Source organism: Otolemur garnettii, unplaced genomic scaffold (genome assembly GCF_000181295.1).
Source record: "Otolemur garnettii isolate 467f Iridium unplaced genomic scaffold, OtoGar3 scaffold00027, whole genome shotgun sequence".
Lineage (NCBI taxonomy): Eukaryota > Metazoa > Chordata > Mammalia > Primates > Galagidae > Otolemur > Otolemur garnettii.
In genome coordinates, this window is record NW_003852422.1 from 19,339,680 (window position 1) to 19,359,044 (window position 19,365).

General features: G+C 38.5%; 1 protein-coding gene across 5 annotated transcripts in view; it reads left to right on the forward strand.

The window, feature by feature from the left end:
- Positions 1 to 19,365, forward strand: part of TCF4 (transcription factor 4) — a 349,564-nt gene that overhangs the window by 217,634 nt on the left and 112,565 nt on the right. For all 5 annotated transcript variants that reach the window (XM_012804308.2, XM_023512351.1, XM_023512352.1 and 2 more), the window contains 2 exons: positions 9,562 to 9,691; positions 10,167 to 10,216. In XM_012804308.2, the coding sequence (XP_012659762.1) occupies positions 9,562 to 9,691; positions 10,167 to 10,216 (180 nt within the window). The remainder of the gene's footprint in view (positions 1 to 9,561; positions 9,692 to 10,166; positions 10,217 to 19,365) is intronic.

Here is a 19,365-nt window from a genome sequence, read left to right on the forward strand (position 1 = left end):
CTCTGGCCACCTTATTTGTAAATTGGGATTAATAAGAGTCCTTTCTAATGGGTTCGTGAAGATTCAGTGAGTTAATACGGCCCGTCCAAGCCTGCAGCATACCAGGTGCTGTGTAGGTATTTGTCGTTACGTGTATGACTGTTGTCACTGACTGAGTGGCATCTCCATGCTAGTGTTCGGGACTCAGCAGTGAGGGAGTTCCCTCCTACACCTGCCTGAAATGCCAAGTCCTTGTGATCAGGGAGTTGGGGAAGGAGTCCTAAGTAGATGACATTTGGTTGTTGTCATCACAGTTGCTTAGAAGTGGCTTATCTAATCTGGAATGAAAGAAAGGGCCTTCCGGGGCAAGGGCTCAGCTTTTGTAAAGGTGGAGAGGTTTGAACAGGGATGAAGGTAATTGGGGAAACACAGCAATTCCCTGGGGCGGACTGTGCTGAGGCTGTGTGGAGGGGAAGATGTGACTAGAGCAGAGGCTAAGGCCTAGTGTGTGTGTCCTGTGTCTTGGTGGCCCAGACGTGACAGAGGAGAGAGAGGCCTAGAAGTTGGATTTGGGCTAGATTGGCCATGGGGTCAGGGTAGGGGCTCAGGCTAAATATCTATCAGATACAAAGATTTTTCTCCTTGAGGGAACAGGCGTAGCTCTGGGTCTTAGAAGATGATTTTGGTGGCAGCATATGGATGTTCTAGGTGGGGCTGGAGAAAGAGAGAGAGGGTTAGGGGTGAGGGTGGCATATAAAATCTCTTGACACTTCTACCTCAGTAAAATAATTGAAACTTGGCGGTGTGTCTTACATTTTTACCTTAGGACATAATTTACCTTAGTAAATTATGGCTTGAGGCCAAATCAGGCTCACAGCCTTTTTTTTTTTTTTTTTTAAATAAATGAAGTTTTATTGGAACACAGGCTGGCCCAGTCATTTCTGTATTGTGTGTGGCTGATTTAGCACTACCACAGCAAAGTTGAATGGTTTGCAACAGAGACCACGTAGCCAGCAAAGGCTAAAACATTTTCTGTTTGGTCTTTAAGAAAATGTTTGGTGACATCTTTTTTAGAACATTGCTCTTAGTATTTGGTGGTACATTCTAGAAAAGTTAGCCTAGAAGAGTTCAGACACTCTGGTACATGTGCAGTCTAAGAAAGATTTGGCCATTATTACTCTCTAATCAGAAGGCCTTGTGTAATAAGAAGATGATTGACCCACCTGATGGAAATCCAGATGAGACGGTGTTGGGCATTCATAGTGGTTTGGCCATAGATTGAAATGAGTGGTGGGTGGTTGTAGAGAGCAGAGACAAGGGTGGTAGGAGGTTCAGACTCAAGAACTGGAATTTCCACTGTTTAAGAGGACATGCTGTTTAATCGCCCGAAACCTCTTTGGCCTATTACAATTTTTTCTATAACATATGCATGTATTATTTACATATCATACATCATATTATTTTATCCAAAATTATATAATGTTATATAATGTACTATATTAGTATAGTTATATTTTATTAATATAAAATAAATATATTTTGTGTATACAACATATAAATCAACACTCCTTATCAATTTATAAAAGCTCAGTAAATGCCAGGAACTTTGGTAAGCACTGTGTATTATTTACCTGAATTCTGACAATGGGTGGATGTTATTATACCACCATTTTTCTAGGAGGAGCCTGAAGCTGGTCTAGGTTAGGTGGGTTGATCAAGGTTATCCAGGGGTTTGTAACCCTCACACGCAGGCCTTTCTGACCCCTACTGAGTTAAACTGGCTCTTGTAAAATTTCAGGATGGGCTATTGACTTAAAGATGAACTGAGCAGCCTGGTCCTTCTGATGGTTTCAGGAGGGTCAGGATGGGGGAGAGAAAACCAAGGGCACAAAAAAGAGGAAGGGAGTGTGGAGCGGAAGACGAGCACAGGCTCTGAAGTCAAGTCTAGCTGAATTGCCGGCCTGGCTTCACTGCCTGGTAGCCACATGGCATTGGCCACGTCACATAAACACTCTAAATGTTCCAGTCTGTCCCCTCACATTGGGGGATGTGGCACTTCCTTGTTAACTTGTAAAGGATCTACACCTATGCCTGGCACTGAGCAGGACACTCAGTTCCTGGTCACTGCTGCTGTGAGACCACCTGCTGCCCGTGCCACTGCACCTGTGTTCACCCTCATCATCATGCTAATTCTTATACCATTATTACTAAACTTCTACCGATACTCTGGTTGTCATTAGTGGCAGCAGTCGTTGGAGTGACTCAAGGAATCAATAGATGATAAACAAAAGCCTAGTAGTTACTTAAGTCCTCGATGTGATCAACAGCAATAGTGCTGTGTTACTTTCAGTAGCTTTTGAGCATGTGCCATGGCGGTGTCTGTTCTAGCCACTATAAGGAAGTAAAATACGAATAAGTCATTTCCTGTTCTAGCTGTTGCACCACCGAGTTTGGCCTTCACACCACGCTTTCTTCATCAGCCACATAGTTAAGAAGGAGAGAACGTTGGGAGGTAAAGAGTTGGTGCCCACCGGGAGCAGACCTTTTCTGATGGAGCATAACTCTGGAAGAATGGTCAGGACCTAAGTATTTTCAAGATGCTTTGAGGATTATCTGATACATTTACCGCATCTCCAGATAACCCTACTTTCCTTGTGTCTTCTGGCTTGTCACCTTATTTATAGGGGCAGATCATTATCAGCATTTTATTTTCATGGCATCTTACAAAGATGGCCCTTAGACTAGCACTGGGCACCTGCATGAGGGGCTGGGTAAGCAACAGGACCCTGACCCCTGTCTCTAGACAGGCCAGTCTACATAAAAATGGTTTATGGTTCATGTAGATTCTTGCTCAGAAGGTAGATACTCATGGCAACCTTGACAATGGAACTCTCCCGGCCTGTAAGATAAAGACTGACATGTGACAGTTTGATACTCCTTTATTTTACTAAAATAGCAACATGGCCAAATACACTTTTCTGCACATTTATTATAGCCACATGTTTATATTTATAGGGGAAGTGTTGGTAATTTTCTCATATGGTAACAGGTCATATTCAAGTTCTAATTTTACTTTGGCACAGAATTGCTAAAGAGAAACATTTTAGGGCAAGTATAGTGATTATAGCATATGAATCACTACATATTGAATTGTATATTGAATAAACTTTCTAAACCTAAGAAGGAGCTTAAACCGACAGGAACATGGTTATCTTCAATTCTGTATTGTTTACATAAGATTTCTTCAAATCCAATTTTTATTGTACATTACTTGTTGCTCTAATGTTTCTTTCTTTTTTTTGCTAAATTTCTACCTTCCCATCAACAAATGTAATCCTCTTTTTAATATATAATAGATGGCCTAGGATTCCCAGAATGAAATTTCAGAAACCGTGGAAAAACTCTCTTCTTTCAGTGTATACAATAAATAATGTGTTCATTTTTTTTTTTTAAATTGAATGTGAGAGGTAGTCAAATAAGTGAAGGCATAAATCTTGCCAACCCCTGGGCATTTGTGATTTTCAGACCAAAATGCACAAGTTTTGACTTGACTATTACTCTGTTATAAAGTAATAGTTACCATGGCAACCTTTGCATCACATTCTAACATTTAAATTTAAGGTGTTGTGTTTCTTTATAGAAAAACAGTGTATTTGAATTTTTGGTAAAATCTGATCACTGCTAAAATAACTAATTTTGTTTAAGGCCAGATGAATTTCTTAGAAATTATGGATATTTTCAACCAAAACTGTGGAATGCCGTCATTTATATTTTGTGATGTCACAGAGAAATAAAAGACTTTTTTAAGTAACGGTACTTGATAAGTATCAAATAAACATTCATTCAGTCCCAGCAATTAGCCTTGTAAGGGCTAAACTCAGAAGTGGGCCTTATTTGAGGTCATTTATCAGAGGCTAATACAGTAATAAGAATTTGAATTTAAAAATGACATGGTTTTATACAATTTTATCATATACAACACAATTCTTATTTTTGTATACTTAGTTTGCTAATATTAACTAGTTTTGATCTCACATATAGTTGAATTGACAATAACAGCTTGTTCATGCCGGCAAAAGCAAAATTAAATGAACACTGAAGTAATCCTTGTGGCAGTTCCAGGAAAATGGCCATTTAAGCTTAAATTATCCAGATTGTTTGGCAATTTCTTTATTAAATATGAAAAAAAAACCCCAGTCATTTCTTGTTACCACGAGGCTATCATCATTGTTTATGTAGACTCCCGTATTTCATTCTTTTTCAGCTATATTTTATAGTGAATTTTCAAAATTATTATCACAGCTTGTACTTTTTATCTGGAAGTAGAGGACCTGACAGTGATTCACAATTTCGGATGCATCTTTTAAATGCTGATCATCAGATTATAGTATGGACCATTTATTGAGGGAGAGAGGAAAGAAGAGGGTAAGGTCCCTGCTGGACATCACTTCTGAGGAACCTTTACACACGTTGCTCCATCTGCTTCTGGTAACCCTATCGTAGATCTTTGATTAGCCCCTTTTTACAGAGGAGGAAAATGCTATTTAAGCAATTGCGTAAGCAAATCACATTGCTTGGATGCCTTTGAACTCTAGTTCGACCTGATCGATCTGACCTCAAACCCGTCCTCTTCCTCAATATATTTGAGTTCTACTTCTCACTTTTTATGACTGTGATGTGCACGGCCCATTTAATACAGAAATAAGAATTATTGACCACAAGCCCCTATAGAGAAAATATTTCCTAAACAATAATCTCAATCCTTTGCACTTCCTCACAGCACAGTAACCCTCTGCTCCGTCTCTGATTTGCAAGGCAGCTCTGCCATCTTGTCTTTCTCAGTCCCCCCAGTCTTCTTTTGCTGAAACCAAGCATAGGGCAGAAATCAAAAAACCATAAAGGTGCATACTTGGCCCTTGGGGGATCTGGAATGAAGTCTGTCCAAAGACTGACCTTCACTTTTGAGCTTTGAAGTTCCAAAGTGGACAGGTGGAAATACTGTGTTCTTCATTGCCCTTTGGTGCGAGGTATTTTCTAGGTTGCAGAGTAAGTGCCAACAGCAGCAAAATTATCGCCCCCTCCTGCTCCGGTAGTAAGTCAGCAATGGCCCTTCTGTGGTCAGAATGGCAAATTCAGCAGCAGCTACTCGACAGGGATTTACAGAAACTTCCCCATGGCTGTTAGGAATCTTATTCAGCAGTGTCTTTGAAAACCCAATTCTTTGCAGAATTAACTATGTAGAAATGACCTCCGTCGTGATTTTTTTTTTTAAAGTATTTTCAACAAATCTAATTTGTAATTTCTCTCAATGTGGATTTAGTGCTGAGCACTGCAGAATCTATTAGGTACCTATGCCTGTATCCAGCGTTCGTAAGTTTGAACGTGGTTTATACTTTTATTTCCATATTAACATAAAATTCCTGGCTTTATAGAGTCAGTTCGCCATACAAAGCCACTATACATCACTTAGGTTTGTGCTGAAAGAATGGAATTGCAGCTGTGTGAGTACTAGAATACCCAAACATGAATTAGACTCACAAGCATTTGGCAATAGTTCAGAAAAGGAGCTTAATCTGGTTTCATCTGAGACTGCTTTTCTCTGTTCTGCAACATCCCCCCAAGATGTTGTGTCTGATATCGGATCTCAACGTAATGGGAGTGACGACGCAGAATCAGAGAAAGCCCTGAGAACCCGGGGCTCGCTGGCTTCTCTCTAGAGAATTTGTTTTTCCTCCTGCTTCTTCTGCCCCCTCCCCCTTTCTCAGGTTCCAACTCTGAAATTCAAGGTCATTCACCTATTAGATGAATTAATTATAAGCCCAAAAAAAGCAGCATTCATCGTACTCTGATCTCACTCATATCTATAATTAAGGGTAAATATAATCTTCCTTTTTAGAAATGTACCACCCACCCATTACATTTAAAGCGCTGACTGAAATGAAATAATAGTTCAGAGCAAGATGATTTTAGTTTAACAAGAAAAAAGTTGATAATTTAAGCTTCAAGCAGTTAGTTCTATTTTGATTACCATTCAGTTATAAATCTAATTTGAGAGATATGCTGCTTTTCTGTTACTCAAGTTTAATTCATGCTTTACATCTTAGTTGCATAAGCAAAGTTCAGTGTTTGATCAAGGATGTTAAGATCTCCCCAAAAGGAATAGAGCACGGTCGAGAAGGTGTGAGGAAGACAGTCTGGGGCCCAGATCTGGTATAAAACAAAACAATATTTAATTGAAAAAGACAGTCCCGGGATGCTGTGTTTGACATTTGAATGGCTGAATTAGGACTGGCTGTTTGTTGGAGATGGGGCCGCAGGGTGACCCCCAAAACACGGTTGACCAAGTCCCTGGCGTATTTTATTCTTTGGTGACGGTATTTTAAGTCTTGAAATTGTTTGCCTACAGAAGAAAACAAGGAGTGAATAGGGGAAGGGCTTGTCTCATCACATGATGGACAGTTAAGCAAAACACTACACTCTGGGTTTAAGATTTACAGGTTAGGTCTTGGAGCTGCCACATCTCGTTTCCAGTATTTCCTGGCAGGTTCAGGCAGCTTTACTACTGGGACCCAGCATAACCGCAGAACAGGAGCTTACACAATGCGAAAAACCTAAGACCATTATAATCCCGTTCAAGGCAAGGGTGAATTTGCCCATTTTTGAAAGTAGACTTAGTTTTTAGACTGAACTTTTATTAACCATAAATTTATCTTCATAACACACACACACATAGGTAAATTCACATTATTAATGAACTCCTTGTTTTGTTACCTTAAAAGCAAATGCTGTTAACTTTTAAAAATTCTTAAAGATTTTTCAGCCAGTGGAAAAATTTGTTATCTTTCTCATTGCTACAGAGTGTTAAGTATGTGACGTCAAGGCCGAACAATAGTAAATGGTCATTGTTCATTTTACAAGTATACTCTACAATAAGGACACATATATTTTTATCTTCATTTTCCCTAAGGGGGTGTTTAAGGCCCTGTTAAATGTGAGGAAATGTTTGTTTTTGTTGCTTTAGAAGAATGATTCTATTGTCTAAGAGAAAAAGAAAAAGGAACAAACAGTCTACAAAGAGAGAAACAGGAATGTGTCTTTGTGGGAAAAAAGAAAAAAAAGATCGGGAGCCATGAGGGTTTGTCACTGTGCTATCTGGTCTTAGTAGTACTGTGTCCCCTTACGTAGCACATGTGACCCGACGTGCAGGAGTTAGATGCGTGATTTATTTACAACTGGCCCATGAAATGATTTCTTTTAAATTGCCAACAATAAGGTCAACCACAAGCTGTTAGCTGTTTTGTAGTTATCATTTTATATTTTTCACAGCTCCATTGTGAATGCTGCTAAAACACAGGAGAGCAAGTGTGTTTGTTTTTACGTTGACCTACTGAATGCATTTACTTTCTGGGGAGTGAAAACCTTTGCCACCAGGACCAACAAATGGTTAAGCTAATTAAAAAAGATAAGCAAGCATTTCAACATATTTGCTCAGCCCTTTTTCTGAATCTGTTGTATATGTTTAGAAAAGGAAAAGATGAAGAAATTGTCTAGAATATAAAGTTATTATCAAACTCCTCTTTCCAGGGAAAGGAAGATTCACTTGTAGATTTACCAAACTGTAAAGGAGGTTGTGATTTCAAATAATTTACAGGTTTATTGATGGAAGTTTCAAGGAAAACTTGGACTAGGACTGAAATAAATATAGTCTGTTCATAACAAGTGCCAAGAGTGAAATGCAGGTTGAGAGTCTAGAATTTTTTGAACGCCACTCCTAGAATGATAAAGAAATCATTTGATGTTATACTGTTAGATTCCTGATTTATAGAAAACTTTATTACGGTAAACTCTATGTTTTAGTTGGTCCTCGTGTAGCATTTTAACATCTTTCTTAAATTCAGAAGAGGATGCAGTTGCACACACAGATGTCAGGTTTTTATCTAGTAAATAATTTTTTTTTATCAGACGCTACGTGGTGCATATTAAGATACTAGCAAAGAATTTGTTACCGAAAATGGGCTTGGAACCCGAAATCTCATCCTTGAAGTTTTATTTTCAAGTAACGCTCCTTATTACATCTCTTGAAAGAGTCTTAAACTGGATTCGGTGAAGTCGAGCTTGTCAGTAGCCGGGTAGCCTCTCTCTCACTCATCCAACGCTCACAAAAATCGCTGAGAATCCAGAGATTCTCTTTATGATATTTAGCTATATGGTGGTGGAGAGGGGAGGTTTGAATTTTTGATTTTCCAGCTTAGGGGTCATATTTGACCAACTGCTTTCACTAGAAGACATGCCACTTTGTTGAGCTATTTAGGAATCAAAAAGACTGTCTTAATTTAAAACAAGGACCCTTTGTTTTAGTTGGTGACTGCCTTGTGAAATTTTTCAGTTCTCAGCGGGTTAACCAGGGAACAGGGGCAGAGTCATAATTGGCCTATTTAGAGTATTTTGCATGTGAATAGTGTGTTAGTGAAGCATCCCTAAGTCTGTTGTGAGTGACATGGTGATTAGAATTTAGATTAGGGAAAACACATTCTGTACTTTATCAAGGACAGTAATTAGTTCAGTCAGTAAAAGTTGATTACAAGTAACGATAAAGTTAGATTTTTAGTACTTAATTTTAAAATTTCTTTATTAAACAGTAAATTTGTTCTTAATATAAATGGTACTATCTACTCTTGTTTTATTGCATATCAGAATAATTAAAAGAACAATGTGTTCAATGCAGAGTGTAATCAGGCGATTTATATATTATGGGTAAGTTTCTACGTGGTTTTTAGAAAATGCAGTATTATATAATCTTTCTTATGTCATCATTTTTGAAAGCGTAGCAGTGTGTCACCCTGTGATTGAGTTGATGATATTTGTGAAAGTTCTCTTGTGTTCAGGTAAATGCTTTCTCTCTATGTGTTTTAGCTTCTGATGGTCCTCAAGAGGCCATTTTTAAGTCCTTTGATGTGTTAGAACTGTTAGTTGCGAGTGCCTACTTTTTTCTATAATTTTGGAAGTTCGCGTGAGGATCTGAATTTCCTCTTGGCTCAGTTGGCGTTTTCTCTTCTGTGGGTGCTGTGTAAATTCGTGGGGGATCACCGGGTGCCGGTGCTGAGAGGCAGGGCTCTCAGAGGAGTTGACAGTCTACACTCACCCCCAGGGTGAGCGGCCTGGGGAAGTTGTGTGCTGTTCACAAAATGAGATTCCTCTCGGTTCCTGTTAAGGAATGGCATGAACCGTCCCCAGATAGGAGCCTAAGTCCTAGAGAAAGAAAACATTAGTCTTACAGAAATGCCATTTTTTTTAATGGAATTAAAACGTGAGTCATCTTAAAAGACCTTAAAAAAAAATTACTGTCTCAAGGGAATCATCATCTACTTTTCCTCTTAAAAGTAAAGAGAGAGAGATTCACCAACTTGATGATAGCTCCTCAGACTGCTTGTCTTTTTTGGTTTTTGTTTTGTTTTAATTGTTTCCGCTTAGCAGATGCTGTTTTCTTTATTGCGTTGGTTTAAGTGCTAACAATCAGTTGGGGGGTGGTGAATGTAAAAAAATTAACCTTATATGTTTGTTTTCCCTTTTTTAACCTTGTAGCAGAGTCTCCTTGGAGGTGACATGGATATGGGCAACCCAGGAACCCTTTCACCCACCAAACCTGGTTCCCAGTACTATCAGTATTCTAACAATAACCCCCGAAGGAGACCTCTTCACAGTAGTGCCATGGGTAAGGTATTCCTGTCTGAATGCCTGAGTGTGTATGATAAGTCTTCATCTTTCTTTTTGTTATATCCCTTTCTCATCTTCCCCTCTCCATACCCTCCTCTGAAACCCATACCGTGTGGCCCAGGTCTCAGGCAGGTGACCCCCCACCAGTAGTACCTGGTGGTGGTGGGAGGTACGTTAACAACTTAGAGTAGCAGAACTTTTTTAGTGTCCGCTTATGTCTGCTTTTCTCGCGGTTGGAAATAGAAGAAACTTTTCTTTAAAAAATCAAAGCAGTAAAAAGTTAAAAACCCTTCACATTCATAAAGAAAGGAGAGTTTGATTTCTGCTAGAATAAGAGGTGATGGTGGGGACTGCAGTTTGCTGAGCTGATGTCGTAAGGAAATGTGGTCTGCTCTAAGTGCCCTCGTGGTTTAAAATATTTTAGTCAGGAAAATGCACACGTAGGAGCTCACAGCATCTTCGTTTTCTTTCAGAGGTACAGACAAAGAAAGTTCGGAAAGTTCCTCCAGGTTTGCCATCTTCAGTAAGTACGGCTTCTTCCTGCTCTGTATTTCGTTTACTCTGTCCTGTTTCTGTATTGATGCAAAAGAGAGAGAAGTAAATGAGGTTCCCTGCGCCCAGAGCAGCACGTTTATCTAGAAGGTGGATGAGGTAGGAGCGACCTGCACGTCCAGCTGCCTGACCCACGTTGGAGTGATTAATTGCACAGCCTGGAAGACTGGGTGGCTATGTTGATATTCAGCAGGTTAAGCTCTAAAAGAGAGCCCTGAAAAGGTGCCTGAAGTTTGAGAGGAGTTTTACCTGTGCAGGGCTTTCAAGAGAATGAGTATTAGTTTCATGTGTTGGTTAAATTCTTTGTCAGTATTATGATGATTTATGGATTTGCATGCGAAAGGAGATTTGTGGAGAGGATTTAGGAAAAATTTACATGGGTTTCAGCCCAGAGTGCAGGAAGAATGTCTCTATTTTCTAGAGAGGTTGCTGAATAAAGGCTGTAGAGGTAGCTGCATCAGTAGCCATTTGTGTCTGTAATACCAGGTGACAGCTAGAAGAATCCGGCTATAACCAAGAGCATTCTGGGTCTTTTCAGCAGTTGGAGCTACAGGCAGGAGGTGCTGAGTCCCCCCAATCCAGCAGAATTCAGCTTTGATCACAGCTAAATACATGATTTCCTATTTTGAATTCTTACATACATTTTGAAATTGTGTATGTATTGTCAATTTGATTTCCTAGATAATTTTACTTAATTTTATTTAGGGCGGGTCTAATTTCTAGTGGTTCTCTCCTTATGTAAAATAAAAAATATTATTTCCTCCATTCTTTTTCTGTTTCTTCCTTCCTCTTTTTTTTTCATTCTTCCTCCCTGTGATGTATATAGAGAGTTTTAATTTCATTCTGTAGGGTACTGAGTCGTCTTTGAAAAGAATGCCGATGAAGGTTATTATAAGTTTTCTACTTAAAGCAAAATTATATTTAGGCTTCTGGAAGTATATTACCAATCAGCACACCCATACTAGTTTTATTTCATTTTTAATAAATTAGAAGAATAATGGGTTTTGCAAACGTGCAAAGATTAGATTAACCCACACACCTGTGTAGTCGACTTGATTTCAGTTCAGCTCATCCAAAAAATTATTAAACGAATATATCAGAATAAGACTTATCAGAAAAAAAAGCAAATTTGGTATGCTGATTATCATAGACTTGGTAATGTTGAAGAAGCATCACAAAATTATCCATAAATATAGAAAAATATTATGTAAATAAAATTGCCAATGGGATATAAAACAGTCATTTGGGGCTATCAATAAGTCACTTGAAAAGGTGCTGAGTTGTTTCTTTGAATTTCTATGTTGTATTGAAATTGACTAATATACCCAAAGGTTTTTATGAACGTATTTTAAGCTGGAAGGTAGCAGGGAATTTGATTTAGATGGAACTTCAGCTTCGAGTAGCCTTTATGACAGCTTCGAGTTATACAGTCCTGTCAGCTGTTTACATTTTAAACATGCCTGGGTCTAATATGGACAATATTAGATGCATTAAGTGGACCTCTGAATATTCTGAAATGGTCAAATAACTCTGCAGTGTAACAGCCTCATATTAAAAGCAGTTTGTTTTTTCCAGTGCTGAGATCATGCAGAGAGCCGCACAGTTTCTGAGGAGTGCATTGGTGTGGCACTGGATGTTATCTACATGCTTAATCATTGTCAACAACAGTTTTTCGTAATTCATTATAAAGTTTTAAAGTATTGTTCCTATAGCCAACCGGACCTTGTAAAAAAAATGTTACTGCTCCAGTTTTTTCTTTGCTATCAGGGCAGTTTATTTGTTGCTAGTGTGTTGTGAAATGTGCAGAAATAATAGAAGTGTCTTTCCTTTTCTTGCCAATAAACAAAACTCAGGAATGATACATTTAGTTGGCATTCTATTTCATTATTGGCTTTTAGTGGTCAGTTTAGGATTTTCTCTTCTCAGAGAATTTGCCTTGGCTGAATCTTTTAATGGTCCTTATGGAAAATTTGGGTAAATAACCCAAAAAACACAGGGAGAAGAAAAATGTAATTAAAAATGGAACATTTGTTTTATTTATTTATTTTTGAACAAGGAAAATAAGATAGTTTAAGTAATTTTAGAATCCAATCATTCATTTACTGGAATCTCAGCCCTATTTTAATAACTTTTGCTTAATTCCTATCAGCTTTATTATATGCATTGCTTATTAATTATGACAAGATCCCCATGGCCTACCACCACACAAAATATCTATTTGAGCTTCATTCCTAAAAAGCAGTCTGTATCAGACACCAGAACACTTTTGCCCCAGTAGCTCTGTATTTCTCTAGTTTTAGATTCTGCCATACCTATTCCTTTTTTAAGCTCTTAATACAATCGTAACTATTTATGCGATAAGGGAGACTTCTAAAACTTATTTTAATGTGTCTGAGTATCTGTCTAACAGACACTAAAAGATTGGGAATAACAATAGATTTATTGGAGAGCTTATGACTAGATAAGGACATTTCTATGTTTTATTCGATACATATTTACCATGATAACTCGTAATAAATCTGTCACAATCTGTTGTGGCAACTCACTTTTTCTCCCTTTCCGAATGCAGCCTCTCTCTTCCCTAAGATAAAACAAAGACAGCTAAACTGTGACATTCCATGATCAGATTTCTTAGAGACTGTCACTGTCATCCAGAGACTGCACTTCTCTTGCCACCATTAGGCTATCAGGAGAGAGAGGGGACTGCCTGGCCCTGTTTTGAAAACACGGCAGCATCTGTGGGAGAGAGAACACGTAAGCCTGGCCCGACACCATGCCATGGACGAGCTGGCAGGATCCAGGGATCATTGTCAACAGAGCTCGTGCTCGTGCCGCATCTAGAGACCTGGAGTCACAATAGAAGCATGACACGGGGTGGGGTGGTGGACACCATCCGGCGGGGTCTGCAGACACCAGTGCCACGGAGCGAAGGAAGACAGTCAGTCCCTCCGGAGCATATAGGCCTGTAGTTAGGAGTAAGGTGATTTTTTCTTTTTTGGTTGGTTTCTTGTTTTATTTTAAGAAAAAGCCTGTGTGAAATAATGGCTATCTAATTGCCCCTGAGAGCTCTGCTTACAACTTACTGCAGAGTATTTTTATGTTCTCTGTTCACATTGAAGTATGTTGCCCTTTGAGTCACATCCCAGCCTCTCCGAGCCCTCATTTGAGAAGACTTGGGCAATACGTTGTTTATTTGTGGATGACAGAATTCACTTGGCATGTGGAATCTCTTACATCTACACGTGAACTTCTTGTTTTCTTAGCTTTCTACATCTTGGTTTTCCATTTTAAGCCATATTTCATTTTAAACTCATTGTTACTCTGCAACTTTACTGCTCATTCCAGCGATTTTTTTTTTTATCTTTGTGTAACCTTAATAATCAGACACATTGAATCATGAATTCATGCAGAGAAAAATGTACTATGTTCAATGATGCTTTTGGAAAAAATGATTCATGGTTCTTAACAGAAATTAACATGGAAGTGCAAAAAGTCTAGAAAGTAGCCAAAAAATTCATTTCATTCTGTTTTTAGATATTTTCATCACACACATAGAAAAAAAGAAACTCAAAAGATAGCATCTTTGGGAAACTTCATCGTGCCCCCCAAAAAACACATAAACACATAAAACCTTGACTTTCTTAGATTTTGGAATATTTACCAATTATTTACATTTTATCAGAAACTGTTAGCTACAACCTTTCTACTCCAAACACTGGGGGAATTTGTTTCCTCTTTGAATCTGGTCTGAGACTTCCCTGATGGTCTCACTCTGATCTCAGTTGGGATTTCTTAAACTTCAGATTTCTCTGGAAATAGGAAGGTTTATTCTCAGAAATAGTATGTGACCTATCTTATCTTCACTGATCTTTTCTCAAACTGTACTATTCAGTAGAGACTATTTTCTGTGTTAAACTGGAGATTTTTTGTGTTTTGTTTTAAAATGCAGGAGGACCTGGCAAGCTTGTTTTAAGTGGTCAGAGATGATTTTGGACACGTGGATTTTAAGGAAAACAATCTCTACTACAGATTCTAACATAAGATTTAGACAGTCCAAGGAAATTTGAGACATAAATTACTGAATAGATAGATTTGGAAAAAAAAAACCCTCAGTGTATATAAGATGTCAGGTTTATTAATTTTCATAGACAAAGAATTCTTAAATAAAATTAAACCTTTTAAATCTGACTTAAAATTTCTTTTACAGAAGACAAAACCTTTTTTATTAGGGGTATCAGAGAAAATGAAGATTGCTAATGACATTAAGTGCCCCTGTGTTGTTTTCCATTATATAAAAACCCTCATCTTTGAAGATCTCAAACATGATATTCAATCCATAACTTAAACTATTTTGGAAAAAACTTCCTACCTCCAGAAGCTTAAAGACATGAAAAACAATTTAAAAGAGAAATTGGTAAATAGTTTTATATTTAGTAGAGGCCCAGAAACCATATATGATTGATTGAAAATTCAGCACTGAACTCAGAAAGACACAGTTTCTCCCAAAACTTTTGAAACTGATCATAGGGAAATCAGAACAGTGCCTTTTCATGTCAACAAAATTTTAACTTGAGTAATAATGGAGCTAAGTTTAAAAATTTATATTAAAATATTGTATCTATCACACGTGAACCCCGTATCAGCTAGCTGGGCTCCATCCTATGAAGCAGAGTCTGGAAGTCGTCCATTATGTGGGAAGAAATAACAGGAGGGGCCTCCAAGGTCCATTCTTGGAGAGAGATACTTGGTGAAGAGGTGGGACTACGGGAGCTCACAGTATTCAACTTTGAACTTAGTGTGCTCCATTTCTAATTTCAGATATTAAAAGAGAAGGGTTGAATATTAAAATTGTGCTTATCAATTATGAAACTGTATAGGCAAGGAGAAGGATGGAGTAGCACAATTAAATCATCCCAAAGAGGACAAAGGCTATTTATTAGTCACACAATTTACACAGCGTATATAACAGGACACTGGGAAACACCATGGAAGATGAGAAAATATGCGTCAAAAAGAAAATATTTATTTTCTGTGTGTGGTTAATGCGACATTTGCCAAACCAAAGGCTTCAAGTTCATCATGTGCCTGGTTTCCGTGAAAACTAATCTCACCTTTTCATGGCACATTGAGGCTATAGAGGTTCTACTTCTAATGAATCCCTGGGACAGGAAACAAAAGAGGGATCTTTGTATTTGTTTTTATCAGGAGTTCTTATCCCATGGACAATACTTTTTAAAAATTCACCTTAATAGAGTAACTGGGGAATTAGGCATTCCCCTCTCCCAGAAGTTTTCCTAGGAGATTTTTGTGTTTTTGTCTGGAATTTTGAAAACATGGGCTCCCTTGCCCACCATTCTCCTCTGCCTTCAAGCCCAGTCCTGTACCTCTAGATAATGAAGGTTCCTGGTGTGATTATTTTAAAGAGAAAAAGAAAAGAAATGTCAGGGAGAAGAGGAAAACACCTAAGTTAAGGATGGATGAGAGCTTTGTGTCTTTTACAGCTCGTCCTGGATTATCTTTGCAGTTGAAAAGGTTGTGTGTCTGAAACACTCAAACAGAACCCCACCATTTCACTCTTTCTACCCGAGAGATGCCTTCCTGGCCAACAGTGTCCCATTTTTCTTCTCTGCAAGCTCTTCTCAGGTGGCATGCATCCTAGATCCCACCATTCCCCAGGATGTGTTTTTATTTTTAAGCAAGTCTTCAGAACGCTATCTGACTTGCTAGAACTGATCAGGACTTCTGTGATGATTTTAGCAACTGGAGCAATGGCTCCAGTGTGAAACTGGACTCGTTTGTCGAGAAAGGAGAAACACACGTCAGGGACCTGTTATTCTGAACCTTATTTTGTCACTTGCACTGAAGAATAGATTTTGATGTGAAGTTTTGGACTCCATCTGAGGTTTAATTACTGAGAAAACTAAGAAACCCCAGCAAGACTGCTTTACCTAGAGAGAAGTACGGCAGGGATTGCATGGATTTTGAATTTATAAAATCTTACTGTGTAGCATCTGACTTCACTGTGAAATTATTTTATGTTGATAGACTAATATAGATGCTTGGCCTGATGCTTGGGTGAATACCATTTTTTTTTTAACTTTTATAATTTCATCAATTGAACCATTAGTTTTATTTTCTAATGTAGCGAAATTTTCTTTTGATCTTTTCCCTGGATCACGACCAACTTGTGCCTTGTCAAGGTGTGTTTTCTTGGTTTCAAACCACGTTAACATTTTTAAGTAATAAATCCGAGTCAGAACTTGGAGGGCTAATTTTAAGTCTCTCTCAGAATATGTGGCAATAATCCTAAAAGAATAAGGAGTCTCTCTTCAAAAATAGCCCAAGTGGTATTTTGCAAAGGCAACATAAATACGGTCGGGCTGTTGACAGACACCTGCTTTATTTTGGTTTTGTTTTGTTTTTTTTTTTACATAAATTGCACTGAATTCTAAAACTGAACATTAAGTTGTGTGTCAAAGCAAAAGCACGGGACAGTCAGTGTTGTTTTTTTCCCCATCGTCCCAAGGTGTGTTTGTGTATGCGAGTATGCTCAGTCGAAAGGCGCAAGAGCTTGTATAAAACGCAGAATTGTGGTTTTAAATACTCAATTATTTTATCTCGAAAAGCAGCTTATGAATGATTTTTTTTTTTTTTTTTTTTTTAAGTTGCAGCTGCTGCATAGGTGTAGAGCTGTTTGAGGAGTTCTGTGCTTTGGTTGGGCATACACTCCCTCTGCAGAGAAGTTAAGGTAGTGCAGAAGACTCCGCATTCTGTAAAATGTCAGGGTTGAAAATGAAGATGAGTTAAGTTTTAGTGCGATGTGTAGATTTCAGTCCTGGAAGAATAGGAGAGATCTATTTTGAAAAGAAGGTTTTAAGAATTACATCGAAATGGTTTGGTGACACCCACTGTTGTCTCTCTTGTCATCTGAGGAATTAATTAATCATCAGTCCGGTACCAGTGCTGACGCTATAAGCACTCACTGGAGTAATAAGCAGCAGTGCTGTGTGTGTGTTGAATGTCATGAAGTTTATTTGGATTATTCAGTGGAACCGAAGAATAGGAACATTTCCTCCGTGAAGCTCTCTTCCTAACACACTGTAAAGAAAATTTCTTGGTGTGTTGCCATATGTCACTTGTGATGAAAGGGCATTGCCTTTGTGAAATGTGGATTCGTATTAGAAAGACTTAGATTTTCTCAGAGAAATGACCTTCGTGGTACATTTAACCATGAGCACTGGTGTCATTCCACACAAACACACACAGTCATCATTGCTACGTGATGTTACCATTTAGGGATTTTCAGGAAAAGACTGTTTCGGAGCCATCATTCTGATGTCTTCAGAGAAGGCGTATCTAACAGTCTGCAGCAGCCTCCCCCCTCCCAACCCGTATCATTCTAAATATGCCTCCTGGATTATACTTATAATAATATTGTAATGGCTTTCATTCTACCGATTGGCACAGTGTATCATTATATCATTAGCTGCTATGAGAAAGCAGTTTCAAGTAGGTGACTGATTCTTAGCGTTAATGTTTTCAAGTAACCCTGTTTGGGGACCTGGGTTGTTTCACAGGTGTTCAGGTGTATTAACACAGGGTACAGTAATATCTTCTGACTTGCTCATTATGAAATAAACTTGCCGTACAAAATAATCCAATAATAAGTGGAGTAGAAAAACCGGGGCTTCCCATCCTAAGAGAGTATAATAACTCGAGATGTTAAAAGATGGGATAAAAATAAAATTGGTGGAAGGGTGCGGACAGAGCCTCCTCATGTCTCGTTAGTGCTGCAGCTGAGGTTTTATAAGAATGGCCATGGCACAATGATTCAGGCTGGTTGATTCAATTTAAATTTTCAAACCATTAAGCTAAATAGAAAATAAACATTTCTGTAACTATTATAGTATTTGGAAGCATTATTACGTAAGAAAAAGTTACAGATTCTACCAGTGAACACTGAAGTGTATGTTTCACGGGTGAACTTTTATTGCCCAAACCTGGTGGCCCCTCATATGGTGCCTTTGTATGAATTTTGGTTTCAGAGGTGTACAGGACATTGGCACACAGAATCTGTGGCTTAACTGATAGAGCTGGGCAAAAGAAAACAGAACGAAGCATATTTATTATGAGCAGATATAGTGGGGATTTCAGAATTCAGACCCCAATAGGTAATTATTTTACAAACAAGTGCTATTTTGTTTTCCCTTTTGTAAATTGCATCAACAACCTCCCTGGTAAGTGAAACCCTGCGGTAGCAAGCCAGGGAGGCCCAGCTGGGAAGAGAGAAAAGCATGTCGCAAGTTTTCCTTTATCCAGACCTGCCTTTCTTCACTCATACATAATCAAGGTGTATTTTTCAACTAAACTAAAGACGAGACACACCATGTAAGGCGGAGCATGCCTTTCCCTTCACTCGGTTCTGACTTAATTTATGAAGCTTTACAACTAAGATTCTACACGTTTGAGGAAGTTTGCAGTCTTGTGTTGCTGGCATTCCAATTTAGGGGAATAGCCTGAGCATTTGAAGATGCAAAACGTCCTACAGTCAAAAGTAAAATGACCCCCACAGTGTATGTAACAAATGGAATTTTCACCCTGTAAGCTGATGATGGGGGGGGGGTGGCTTCGTCCCCTCAGTGGTCATCACCCCGAAGAGGGTAAGGGACATGTTCTGTGGACATTTTTTTTGGTCCTACGGAAGCCAAACTCACTGCTTTACACATATTACTTTGAAATATATTTCCAGTGTATAAATGTAATAGTAAAAGTGGTTGTAGGAGGAGGGGACTAACACTGCACTAGAAGTGCAAGGCCATCCCTGACGTAGTGTCTGAGAGCCTGTACTTAGTGGCTGTGGCTAGTTCAGAAACCTAACTGGCAGTTGTAGACAATTTCATTGTCTGCAAAATAGGTAAAAATGAGTGGCTGTGTGAAGAGATGATGTCGATACACTAATAAAAAAAAAAAAAGCTTCATCGTCATAGTGCTTATTCTCTGCCAGGCACTGTTTTAAGCACTTTGCATCTATTAAGTAATTTCATCCTATAAAATACTCTTTATTGATGGGTAAAGAAACGAAGACACAGAGAGGTGAAGACAGATGCCTGAGGTCACACA